Below are 13,831 nucleotides of genomic sequence, written 5' to 3'. Positions count from 1 at the left end.
TCGCGCAATGAGGGTTCCGTACTACAGTCGTATTTTTTCGACATTTTGCACGATAATTCAAAAACTATGATGCATAAAAATAAATAAAAATCTGTTTTACAATATACAGAGATTACAAGACCTTTCATATGATACCCCACTTGATATAGTCACTCACTTCGAAAGTTGAAAATACTAATTATTAGTTCATGACCACAATTTAATTTTTTTTGTGTGATCTAACCCTAAATTCACGGTTTTCAGATTTTTCCCCAAATGTCAGCTATAAGACCCACCTTCCTGCCAAATTTCATGATTCTAGGTCAACGGGAAGTACCCTGTAGGTTTCTTGACAGACAGACGGACAGACAGACAGACAGACAGACAGACAACAAAGTGATCCTATAAGGGTTCCGTTTTTCCTTTTGAGGTACGGAACCCTAAAAATCTAAGAATAAAGTTGTGATTATTATTTGTGATTCAAACAAATCTCTTGTTTTCAAACCCCGTCTCCCAGGATGAGAGAGATGCCACCAGATACTTCTTAGAGGTATACAAGTATTTAGGTGCACTGATGTTACGTAATGAAGTGGCATACATTAACGACGAAATGGGCCAGCCAATGAATGACATGACACATTATACCATAGTCTACATGTTAGGCACCAGCGTAACATGTAGACTATGGTGTCTTCTTTCTCATCACCAGATGAGAAAGACAGAAGATAAAACATAACATAAGAACGCTTGAGAAGATAGAACTCTACAAAATATGAACTAAAGTGTCCTACCACTATCTACTCATGTGGTCATAGTTTTAATTCTCTACTTTAGATACGTATGTAACATAATCTACTTCTTTTTACGTATAATCTATCATTGGGCCAGTCCTATTTTTCATATGTAAGTATTTTATTATCTTTACAAAAAAAATTATACCTCACTAGATGATTCTGTGTGGATTTAGATTTAACCTATGTCTGTCTTTCCGAGAGGCAAGCTATCTCTGTACCTTTCTTTAAAACAAGTAGGCTGTGAAACATTAATTGCCAGACAGACACATTTTTAAATTTAAATTATTAGTATGCATACTGGAAAGCATAGATTTAGGTGGGAACGGTTAAATAATTGTCAAAAGATGTTGAAATGAATGAATGAATGAACGCTTAAAATTAAGTCACATCTCTGTGGTTGCAACTCATTGCCTGCGATGATCTCAGCTAAGAAAAGGAATAAAAGTTGAATTCGTTAGCGCATAAGCGTCATAAATAAAACAAAGCGGGCAAACTTTGCGCTATCCGCCTTCTGAGGCCACAGCAACCTTATTCTGGGCTCAAAAGAAGTGCATTCGGGCTATTTTTGGTGTTGGTCCTCTGGTAAGTTGCAGACCGTTGTTTAAAGACTTAAAGGTTTTGCCGCTACCGAGCATGTTTATTAAAGAAAATATGCATTTTCGTCAAAAAGTACCCTCAGTATTTTAAGCGTAACAGCGAAATGAATAGAAGTAAAAGGTATCCTAATAAATTGTACGTACCGAGATGCAACATGGATATATTCAAAAGAAATGCCTTTTATAAGGCCATTATGGTATTTAATAAGCTACCGCAGTCAATACAAGCCATGCCGCTACAAATTTTTAAGGTCAAACATAAGGACTGGCTTATGGAAAAATGTTTCTATAGTGTAAATGATTATATGACCCATTTATGTAGATTTGACCTTAACTGTTTTGTTGCTGTTGTAGGATAATTATTTATATTTTATGGTAACTAAATTTTTTTAAAATTATTATTGACATCGACATGCGTTTTTAATGTAATAGAACAATTTTCACACTAAGTTATTGGTTGAATATGTTAGAACAAAATAGATTTAAGACCAAATTGTACCACATTCTAGCAAATAAACACTAATTCTATTTCTATTTCTATTTCTGAAAATTTTTTAGTCAACCCATCTATTACCTATCCATACTTAACAAATAAAATTGAAATGTCTGTCTGTAATTTTGAAATAACTACCTCATATTAAGCTCATATGGTTATTTGAACTGTACCATAAGTGAATCACACATTTTTAAAATTTTTGTTTGTGTGTCTGTCTGTTTGAACAGTCTAACGGCTGAAAAATAAATTGACATTAGAGGTAGGTACCTACCAAGTAAAGACTTTTTGAACTCGAGGACCCAACTCCTCAGCCCTGGTGCTGTAAGGAATTACATTCTTAAAACGTGGTGATTCCACGGGATTTTGAAAGAATCATGTGTTTAAATGTTTTTACGTTTGGTACTGAGATATCTTCGGGGACGGTGGGCTACTACGGATAGGCCACTTTTTGTCTTGGAAAATCAGAAGAAACCACGAAATTTTTAAAAACCTGAAATCATGCGAGTGAATCCGCGGGCATCAGCTAGTTTGCAATATATTTATTGACATACTAGCTGATCCGCGTGGAATTCGGTTTTTAAAAATCCCGTGGGAACTCTTCGATTTTCCGGGTAAAAATGAGCCTATGTCACTCTCCAGGTATTTATCTATACCCATGCAAAAAACCATGTCAATCCGTTGCACCGTTGCGACGTGATTGAAGGACAAACCAACAAACCAATAAACCAACAAACCAACAAACAAACTCACTTTCGCATTTATAATGAGGGTAGGTACTGGTTTAATTTGATATGAAATGCTTTTCATCCATTAACCAGCTCGGTGAAGGTTGTTGTATACGGGGATCCTACACTATTACTTATCTTCAAAATAATTTACCACTGTAACTGGTATGGAATGCCGTTCCTACCGAGAAGAAGCAGCGAGAAACTCGGCATTCTGTAAACACAGGAAGTACAGAATAAGTGTTCGGCGCCGCAATTTGTCGGCTTGGACGTTTGGGCGCGCTCCGCAGGAAATGAGCGTATTTGTCTTACCTGCAGCGAGGTGGGGCCGTAGTTATAGCTATTAACTTACTAAGGGCCTCTTTCGGCCCTAGGTTAGTTTATATTACTTTACGTTACTCATCGATTAGCAAGCTGATAGGAAGACAAACCGAGCTATAAGTTATAGGCTACTTTAACCGTGGGTTAATGCTATTCAGCGTTTGTACAATTCACATGCACTGTACTTGTCACTTCAATCGGCAATTAACCTACTACTCGAGACTTTACTTGAAGATAGTAAAAGAGGCCCTTAGGCCGGCTATACATGGACTGCTCGAGCGGTTAGCCACTGATCAACATACACGGACCGCTCTTGCAGTCAGAGTCAACAGCTTGAGTAAACGATGCGTGCGGGCGGGAAGCGTGCGCGACGTGGAGGAGGAGCGCGGGCGGAGGTAACTGCGCGAGAGCGGTCGACAGCTCGAGCAGTCAGTGTATGCCAGGCGACTGCTTGACCGCCCAACCGCCCGAAGCAGTTGCAACTGCTTGAGCGGTTCGTGTATGTACGTACGTAGAAGTCTGTAGTTTAACATGCAGTCGCAGCTTGAAGCAGTCCATCCTGACTGCTTCAAGCTGTCCGTGTATGGCTGGTCTTAATGTTATAAAGAGGTTGTAAGTTTTTTGTAGCTACTCGTACATTATTCTTGAGTGACATCCGTACCCTTATTATAAATGCGAAAGTGTGTTTGTTTGTTGGTTGGTTTATTGGTTTGTCCTTCAATCACGTCGCAACGGAGCAATGGGTTGACGTGATTTTTTGCATGGGCATAGTTATAAAGACCTGGATAGTGACATAGTGACTTTTTATCCCGGAAAAGCAAAGAGTTCCCACGGGATCTTTAAAAACTTAAATCCACACGGACGAAGTTGTGGACATCAGCTAGCTTACTAATATTATAAAGAGTTTGTAAGTTTGTTTGTAGAAACCTTCATCCGCGTGGCTTTCCATTTGACGTTGGGACGATGAAATAGGCACAAAGTATAAAACTTTGTAGCTAGACAGGAGATTTGTAGATAGATAGGGGGAGGAGACAGCTGCAGATCGTCTCCCGACAGTTCTTGCTGATCTTCATCGCTGGAACCGTCACCGTAATCCAGGCAAGCGGAGCTAATAGTGTCCTGTCCCACGACTGATGCCCTTGTCTTAGCGTCCACTCGTTCCACGCTGAAACTTTGTTGCTAATTTTATCAGACCAAATTTACATTCAGTTGACTTTTCTCTCAGTCGCTCGCATTCCCACCACGCCCTTTACTCCGGGAAACATTCATAAATTTACTCATACCTACTAAAGTAAGTGTTAATTATTATTAAAGGATTATTATTATTTATTGGCGAAGAATTCTTATTGCTCATATCGTCCATCGGCCATACTTGCAAAGTTGCAGTATGTGTGAAAATATGCGGATGTTTATGTATCGTGTCTTAGCATTGTCTTAGTTGATATTTCGAATATAAAATTAGTGGATAATGACATTGACACAATTTTGACTTTTTTTAATGAATAAATTACTATACAAATCATGCCCACGTGGAGTGGTGCCAAGAATACTGGTTACATTTCCGCGCTGGACAGCCAGGCTGATCCGTTGCGCAAAAAATGAGCTAGCTCTTCTGTCACCAGATGAGGCTATCTCGGTGTAAGTATCTATCTATAATCGCGGTGAAATGTCTCGTAAATTTTTTAGTACTAAGACTTCATAGTCCCAGGGTCTCCACGGCAAACGGAACAAAAATATAACTCTATCTCTATGGTAACTCTCGATAAGAGAGGCATACTTGCGCCGCTTGCCGTTTTCAGTTGTTTCTACTGTGGCTCCCGGTCTTGATGATGTCTCCCTGATATAACACGTGGGTAATTAAGGGATGTTTACCAATACTAATGATAATATTAAATAAATGCAAGAAAGAATAGAGCAATTTTATTCTGGTTTTTAAAATGTAATCAAATTTAGACAATCGTGTATGATTTTACCGTTTTTTACACAACTGAAAAAGGAATATAAGATTTTCTGGGTTCATGAATGTGAGTTTATTTATTCCACCATAGATAGCTTCTTAATGCTTGAACAGATTTAGATATGTGGGGTATCGTTAGAATTCTAACATTATTCCAAGTGACGACCTCCCTGGCACAGTCGTGAGCGCTGTGGTCTTAATAGTGGGAGGTCCCGGGTTCGATTCCTGGCAGGGGTTTGGAATTTTATAATTTCTAAATTTCTGGTCTGGTCTGGTGGGAGGCTTCGGCCGTGGCTAGTTACCACCCTACCGGCAAAGCCGTGCCGCCAAGCGATTTAGCGTTCCGGTACGATGCCGTGTAGAAACCAAAGGGGTACGGGTTTAATAAAAACTGCCATATCCCTTCCAGGTTAGCCCGCTATCATCTTAGACTGCATCATCACTTACCATCAGGTGAGATTGCAGTCAAGGGCTAACTTGTATCTGAATAAAAAAAAAAAAAAACCGAGTATCACTGGCTATATTTATTTTGAAATAAAAAGCAATATAGGTACTTATTGGTGGTTTTTTACTTTTTTCGTTTTTTGGCAGAGCTGACGTGTTGTCAATATTTTAAATTACGAACTGTTTAATTTAATATTAAGTAAATCTATATAGTAGGGGAGCCCAAGAGGCTAAATAGGGATTTACTCGAGCGTCGTGGGTGCCCTATATCGGATTGTGAAGATTACGTGCTAAAAAGAAAAACCGGCCAAGTGCGAGTCAGACTCGCGCACTGAGGGTTCCGTACTACAATCGTATTTTATCGACATTTTGCACGATAAATCAAAAACTATTATGCCTAAAAATAAATAAAAATCTGTTTTAGAATGTACAGGTAAAGCCCCTTCATATGATACCCCACTTGGTATAGCAATCTTACTTTGAAAGTTCGAAAATAGCAATATTTGTTCATGGCCACAATTTAATTTTTTTTGTGTGATGTAACCACAAATTCACGGTTTTCAGATTTATCCCCGAATGTCTGCTATAAGACCTACCTACCTGCCAAATTTCATGATTCTCGGTCAACGGGAAGTAACCTGTAGGTTTCTTAACAGACTGACAGACAGACAGACAGACAGACAGACAACAAAGTGATCTTATAAGGGTTCCGCTTTTCCTTTTGAGGTACGGAACCCTAAAAAATAGGTTAGGTATATAATGCATGTGTGAAAAGTTCAGCTGTAAATATAGCTAGTAAGTTTTACTGTACAAATTATCTACATTTAATAAATATCTACTGTATTTTAGTAATACCTACTGTATTAGTTAGGTTAAGTTCGGAAATAAAAGGTTATTTTAGTTTATTTATTACTAGCTGATCCCCGCGGCTTCGCCCGCGTAGATTTAGGTTTTTAAAGATCCCGTATATCCTATGTCATTCAGGAATAATGTGGCTTTCTACTGGTGAAAGAATTTTTAAAATCGGTTCAGTAGTTCCAAAGATTACCCCCTAAAAACAAACTTAACGACATTACCTCTTTATATAATAGTATAGATATAGATATAGATTTATATACCTAAATCTATTTTTTTTTTCTATTACAGGTCCGCTCTTAGATTGGTCGGTTCTGAGGCTTCGTACAAATTAAGTCCATATGAAAAGGAAGCAATTAATGCGGTAAGTCATAATATAAGTAGGTAACGTTTTCCATGTCACGTCGCGTCGCAGCGTTACAGCTAGAAAGACACAATTTTTATATATTTTTACATTACATAACCTGTGACCTGTGGCCCTGTGGCCCTACCGCGGTTGTTTGACAGCTACAATGTCACGATCGCAATTATCTCTGATTGGTTAATGCTCGCTCACTATTGGCCACAATGCATTGTTGCAACAAGAATCGCACAAATTCAGACAATCAGAACAATTGAGATTGTAATAATGATTGATGCAGGTTTTAGACAATCGCCCTGCTGAAGAAGGTGGTGGGGAGCGGGTGGATGAGGAATGCTGAGGACCGTGTTTGGTGGCGTGCTCTTGGAAAGGCCTATGTCCAGCAGTGGACGCAAACAGGCTGATGGATTGGATTGGATTGGAAGATACATTTATTATAATACTATCTTATGCCTGCCAACTTCGTCAGCGTGGACTACACAATTTTCAAACCCCTGTTTTACCACCTTAGGGGTTGAATTTTCAAAAATCCTTTCTTAGCGGATGTCTACGTCCTAATAGCTACCTGCATCCGAAATTTCAGCCCGATCCGCCCAGTAGTCTGAGCTGTGCGTTTATAGATCAGTCAGTTACCTTTTCGTTTTATATATTTAGATACCTACGTATACGTAGTAATATTTTATAGATAATATAATATTACAAATCAGAAATGAGGAGATCCGTAGGAGAACTAGAGTAACCGACATAGCTCAACGGGTTGCGAAGCTGAAGTGACAATGGGCAGGGCACATAGTTCGTACAACCGATAGACGTTGGGGTCCCAAGGTGCTAGAATGGCGACTTCGCACCGGAAGACGCAGTGTTGGAACCCCCACTAGGTGGACGGACGACATCAGACGAGTCGCAGGGAGCCGCTGGATCCAGGCGGTGCAAGACCGTGGTGTGTGCAAGTCCCTACAAGAGACCTATGTCCAGCAGTGGACGTCTATTGGTTGATGATGATGATGATGACGATGATGATGATGATAATATTACATTACATACCTACATACCTAATTACCTACTACCATGTTATTTCTAGGATGATTATTAGGAATTAAACTTACTTCGAACTTGAGCTAAGTAATCATTTCAGTTTTCACGTCTCTGACTCATCTTAAAATCTCACCCAATGTGCCTAAATAAATAGACATACCTAATGATATGAATTATGTGTACAAGATTGATGTATTATAATAAGTCAGGATTAGTTCAGAAGTGGGAGTGAAGATTAGATGAGGAGCAAACATAGTTATCTCGAGGGATCCGACGAAAACAAATAGTGTGTGCTTATGAAGGGACTGTAGGATACCCATACTACCCCGGATTATACGAGACTGTCCGTATTCGTAACCTTTCTAACAGTTGAAGGCATCCGTGAAATATCTTTGAAATTCATTTTTGAATTGACTCTACGAAGATAGAGTTCAAAAGTACCAATTATGAAAATAACAATTTAAGAAAATGGTATTTTTTTCCTGTACACTAGCTTTAGTCTGCAACTCCGTTTACGTGTATTGAAATCTAGCTGTGATTTGTCGACAAGTAAATTAGTAATCAATCTGAGTATCAGTAATTTTTCGATAAGTTACCTAGGCACATATTATTATTATTAACTAGATGACGTCCACGACTTCGTCTGCGTGGATTTAGGTTTTTAAAAATCCTGTGGGAACCCTTCAATTTTCCGGGATAAAAAGTAGCCTATGTCCTTCCCCGGGATGCAAGCTATCCCTGTACCAAATTTCGTCAAACTCGGTTGAACGGTTGAGCCGTGAAAAGCTAGCAGACAGACAGACACACTTTCGCATTTATAATATTAAGTATGGAGTATGGATTTTAAAGTAAATTAGGAGATACCAGGGGTTTTGCACATACCATGATACTAATATAAACAAATATACACGTCAAGACCCCTACCATAGTCAAGTGAAACTTCATCAGTTTTTATCATGTTACATATCTGTATCAGATATAGTCTGGCGCCAGTCTAGAAGCTAATCCCCTTAATTGCGCACAATGGCTCCACGCCCTATATGAAGCGGCTCATTGTGTAATTTGCACGCTCCTTAGCAAGGTGATAATCGTGACTAGGCGTTACAATCGTAAAGGTTACTTACATTTCTGCAGGAAGAAAGCTTCATGCTACTTAAAGGTCAGTCTAATACTGGCTTCCCACGGTGAGTGATTTTGCGGACGAACGTCGACCAGTCGCATCGACATCGGCCGTGGTAGCGTAGACACGTCTTCATCGTCCGAGTCTTGTGCGCGGTGCCTGACTGTCCAATGTCCATGGTCGTCGGTTGTGCGTGATAATCCGCAGAATCACGTGCTATGCGAAGCCAGTCTAAGTAACACTGTCAAATATACCTACACGTCAACCTACCATAGTTAACTAGAACTTCATCAGCTTGTGCCATGTTGGATATCTGTATCAGATATGGTATGGCGCCAGTCTACAAGCAAATCCCCTTAATTGTGAACAATGGCTCCACGCCCTACATGAAGCGGAAGAAAAAAAAAATCTGCAAGAAGAAAGTTTCATGTTACTTAAAGGTCAGTCTAATACCGGCTTCCCGAAACGGACGTTGCGGACGGACGTGGACCCGCTCGCATCGACAGTCACCATGGGAAGAGTATCGTCCGTGGTAGCGCAGACACGTCGCGTCGTCGTCATCGTCCCAGCATTGTGCGCGGTGCGACGTGCGTGGCTGTCCGTGGTCGTCGGCCATGCTTGATAATCCGCAGGATCACGCTCCGTGGGAAGCCAGTATAAGTCATACTTACATATAACTTTTCATGCTAAGTATTGAAATCTAGGGTTCAAAATCAAAATGTATTTATTTCATGTAGGACAACTAGGTGTTTTGCATCTGTGATCGGTTCAGAATGCAGATTTTACTGAGAAGAACCGTATACAATAATCTCAGTAGTTGCTCTTTTCAAATCATAGAAAGTTACAATAGATAATATGTAACAAAATACACCTACACCATCTTGCGGGTGCGAGTCAGACTCGCGCACCATGGGTTCCGTACTCGGGTATTTTTGTCAACATTTTGCACGATCAATCTAAAACTATTATGCATAAACATAAATAAAAATCTGTTTTAGACTGTACAGGTAAAGCCCTTTTATATTATGATACCCCACTTGATTTAGTTATCTTACTTTGAAAATACTAATTATTTGTTTTTCCTCGGCCTTCATTTCTTCTTATTATTATTCCTCGGCTTCGCTTTGTCCTTCTAATATTACTCTGCCGGTAATTGCTCTATTTCCGGCCTAGACAGTAATGTACTAAAATACAGCTTGAACAACTTTTACAGAGTCACCGCTCAAGTCTCTAAGATTTTCAATATCCAGTTTATTGACACTGATTCAATCCGGCATAAGCTTTTCCTTTATAAGTTTAAAAGAAAACGTCATGATGATCATTCATTGCGCACATAAATCATATTCCAAGTCGATTTACACTGCCGGTATATTTCTTGTCAAGATTTTTACACCCTCTCACACTTTTATACCCTTACCATGTGCTTTGAGTAACTCGATCGTAAAAAATATCTTTATATGTAACATTGAATGAGATATAGTGAAAATGAAATAAAATTAAGTAATTAAATTAAGTAGTGAGGTAAATATATAAATGAAATAGAAGTAGATAATATTATATAGCTGTCACATCTTTAAACCAGTTATTGTAATCTGACTTGGACATCAATCAATTTTAGCTTTATGAAAGCTATATTTGATCGAACAATATAGGGAGGTTTTTTTATTTATAAGTTCTTTTTAATTTAAGATAAGGCCTAGGTTGGCGCGCGCTTGTATATGAGACGCCTATTCTCTATTGTCTTGAAGGTACTCAACTCACATATGGTAGAAAACATGGACATCGGAAGAGCGGAACACACGTTAGCATTTAGTACAAATTTAAACAAAAATTTGAAGGTATAGATAACAGAAAAATCAATTTCCGCCTAAATACGCGTTTAGTTTCCCACATAGCCACATCGAAAACTCATATAAAACTCGATCTAATTTAAGTACAGACCGATCGTATGGGCTTCGAATTTATTTCCCCCTACACAAACTTCCGACACTATTTGAAATTCATTCTTTACGAAACGTGTGATGTAATAAAAATAGCGTTAGATCCAAGGTAGTGGGTGCATGATAAATTATGCACCCCTCGATTTAAAGATTGCTCGGTGCATTAGGGGCCCACTTTTGATGTATTTTTTAAAAGGAAAATGGGAGTCAAACGTGTATTATAGGGTAATCGAGTGATATAATTATTCTATTAGGCGATTGAATGTGTTTATTATAATTATTTTGGTGCATAAGTTTTGAGTATTTTTATACCTTTATTAGATAACAGGCATAGAGGGGCATGAACAAAAAATCTTTTGCCGGTAGGGTGGTAACTAGCCACGTCCGAAGCCTACCACCAAACTAGAGCAGAAACAATTTAGAAAATGTTAATTTCCCAAATTGCCCCTGCCAGGAATCGAACTCGGGACCACGGCGCTGACTACTGCGCCGTCGTCTCGTTTTACCGTCCGTCCCCTCTTCATCAGTATTTGCTGAATCATCACAGACTAATAAAGTGTGCTGAGAATTATCTTGGTACAGACTCCGTGGTGTTTTGAATTTGCTATTCAAATTAGGGGTAACACCAAGATAATTGCAAGGTCATGTAATAGAGTCTTTGACGGTAGTAATAAAATGACGTGATTTTTTTGTATAGCGTTAGTGTATGGGGCTAGAATTTATTATTAGAGAATAATTTAAAACAAATCATGATTTAAATTCATTTTTAAAATTATTCATTATTAACGTCACGCTGCTGTACGGAAAGCGATCAATGACGACAAAAAAATGTTTTTATATTTTTTAACATAAAAAATATTTTCCCGCAGAAATTACACTATTTTTATGGTGAAAGCAACCGATGATCACCTAATCGGATGGCCCTGGGTTCGTTCCCGGGTACGCGACTAAGTAAATAAATACTACTATCGGATAAAGATTGAATAAAATAAAAAATATATTTTATTTTGGTTCTTGACTGTTTGTTGGCAATATGTATATATGCATTCATAATGCTAAGACGGAAAAACCATCACCGATCTTGAAAGTAATTTTAGTCAAAGAAAGACCAATTTTATCTTTAGAAGAAGATGAGTACATAATCTACACTTAGCTATCCCAAAGATCAAAAGAATACGAAAGTCTCATTTGGTTCTCTCTTCGCACTTCAGACCGGTGGACCAATTACATACTTTGAGATATCAAAGCATTTCCTACAATCAACCCAAAAGGGAAGGTACCTACCATCCAGTGGCGTGCACAGTGTTCGAAGCCAGGGTAGGCATTAGTTAGGTAGGAACCTGTTTACATGCAGGTCATAATGAAAAATATGCATCAGAGCTATTACAACTGGGGTAAGCAGTGCATTTATACCTCTATGATCTGCACGCCACTGCTACCATCCTGAGTGTTGGTAAAATTATCACTTTCAATTGTGAGGCAAATTTAACCACAAATTTACGGTTTCATGTGTAGTACATGCGCAAAATTCCAAGTTTCTAGAATCAGCTTTTTGAGCTGTATTGAGCTGTATTTGATCAGTCTTTTTCTGATTTATAATGATAATACAAAATGATTTTTCAAATAAAAATGTAGCTATTCTGAATTTTTTCGTTATTTCTCCCAGATTTTCCTAATACGCATAATCACACCGCGAAATTACAAACGAGCGAACTTTTTCCGCAATTCCCGATGTATTTCCGGATTTCTTGGTGCGGAATTGGTGAATTACCACAATTTGTGACACGTTCGCCTCACAGCCACCAACGTAGAGTGACGCGATCGTTCTATAGGCATCCTTTACGACTGAAATTAATAAATTTTCTAAATATTATATAGAAGGAAAACGTGACTGACTGACTGATCTATCAACGCACAGCTCAAACTACTGGACGGATCGGGCTGAAATGTGGCATGCAGATAATTACTATGACGGAGGCATCCGCTACACAAGGATTTTTGAAAATTCAACCCCCAAGGGGGTAAAATAGAGGTTTGACATTTGTGTAGTCCACGCGGATGAAGTCGCGAGGATAAGCTAGTTAACTTCTAAATTGTCTTCATACAAGGCATACGAAGAGTTGCCTTTTACTTTGGTTTGTAGTAGAAGGCATAAGCTAGTAATATACAGGGTGGAATTTTGTAATGCCACCTGAAGGAAAGTACCTACTCTTAATACTGTAGATAGAAAATTTTACTCTGAGTAAACATTCCTTTATTTTTGAATATAAAGTAAACTGCATTCAAAGATTTTCGAAAATTCGCTTGCCAAACCCGAGAATCGAACCGACTAAAATCTGTAAAATTAAAACCTGTACTTTTATTGCACAGATCGTTTGGATAAGGATCAAATCTCTCTAAGTAACTTGATAAATGAAATGAAAGGAAAACCAGAGATATTATATACGTTTTAAAGGCGGTGGGTGCTTGCGCGACATATCCACCTATTGGTGGTATCACCACCTATCATCACCTATTGGTGGTATCACGGTTGGGAACTAACTATATGATACAGCCCTATTTTTCTTTGATTTTACATCACCATAGTCTAATATTTGAAATTGTAGGGTAGGCACTATTGTTAGTCTTAAGGGGACTCAGTTCAGTGCTTTCTTCATACAAACGTAGGAGGGAAATTACAACAATATTCGATATTGTACGCACAAAACTAAGAATTATATCGATTTATCTCGTCATTATCTAGGTTTATTGATACATAAAACATTGAAAGAAATATTGATTTAAAAGTTACGAGCCTCAAAAGATTCCTATTTTAACACTAAATTAATGACAACTTTGGGCGTAAATAAATAAGATTAGGGATATGAAAATTCTAAAACAATTTATCATTAGACGTAGTTTATTTATTCATTAGTTGAAATAACTTTACTTTGCAAACATAAATTCAGCAGTTTTTTCCCAAAAATACTTTCCTAAACCCTTTTCACGCGCTTGATTTCGGTGAAAATCATCGTGCCTCTCAACTTTCTCATACAATGTCAAGTGAAAAGCAAAAATGTTACCCACGTGCGCTGCCAATTTCGGTCGAGCGTCCTGCGTCACCTTAATTGTAGTTTTTATTGTTAGTTGTAAGAATCATCGTAGTTTTAACTTATTTAGTAATTAATTTAATTGTTATAGATTTTAGGTACGCAAAGAATGTCTTAGT

General features: G+C 38.2%; 2 protein-coding genes across 2 annotated transcripts in view; both read left to right on the top strand.

Annotated features, from left to right (window-relative positions):
* Window positions 1-13,831, top strand: part of LOC117984450 (kinesin-like protein CG14535) — a 437,285-nt gene that overhangs the window by 106,755 nt on the left and 316,699 nt on the right. Inside the window, exon 3 of the mRNA XM_069500257.1 lies at window positions 6,459-6,531. Within this exon, the coding sequence (XP_069356358.1) occupies window positions 6,459-6,531 (73 nt within the window). The remainder of the gene's footprint in view (window positions 1-6,458; window positions 6,532-13,831) is intronic.
* Window positions 1-13,831, top strand: part of LOC117984389 (ATP-binding cassette sub-family G member 1-like) — a 300,050-nt gene that overhangs the window by 239,782 nt on the left and 46,437 nt on the right. The gene's annotated exons all lie outside the window — the stretch shown is intronic.

This window comes from Maniola hyperantus, chromosome 8, assembly GCF_902806685.2.
Source record: "Maniola hyperantus chromosome 8, iAphHyp1.2, whole genome shotgun sequence".
NCBI lineage: Eukaryota > Metazoa > Arthropoda > Insecta > Lepidoptera > Nymphalidae > Maniola > Maniola hyperantus.
Note: the sequence above shows the minus strand (reverse complement) of the source record. Positions and strands in the feature narration are given on the sequence as shown.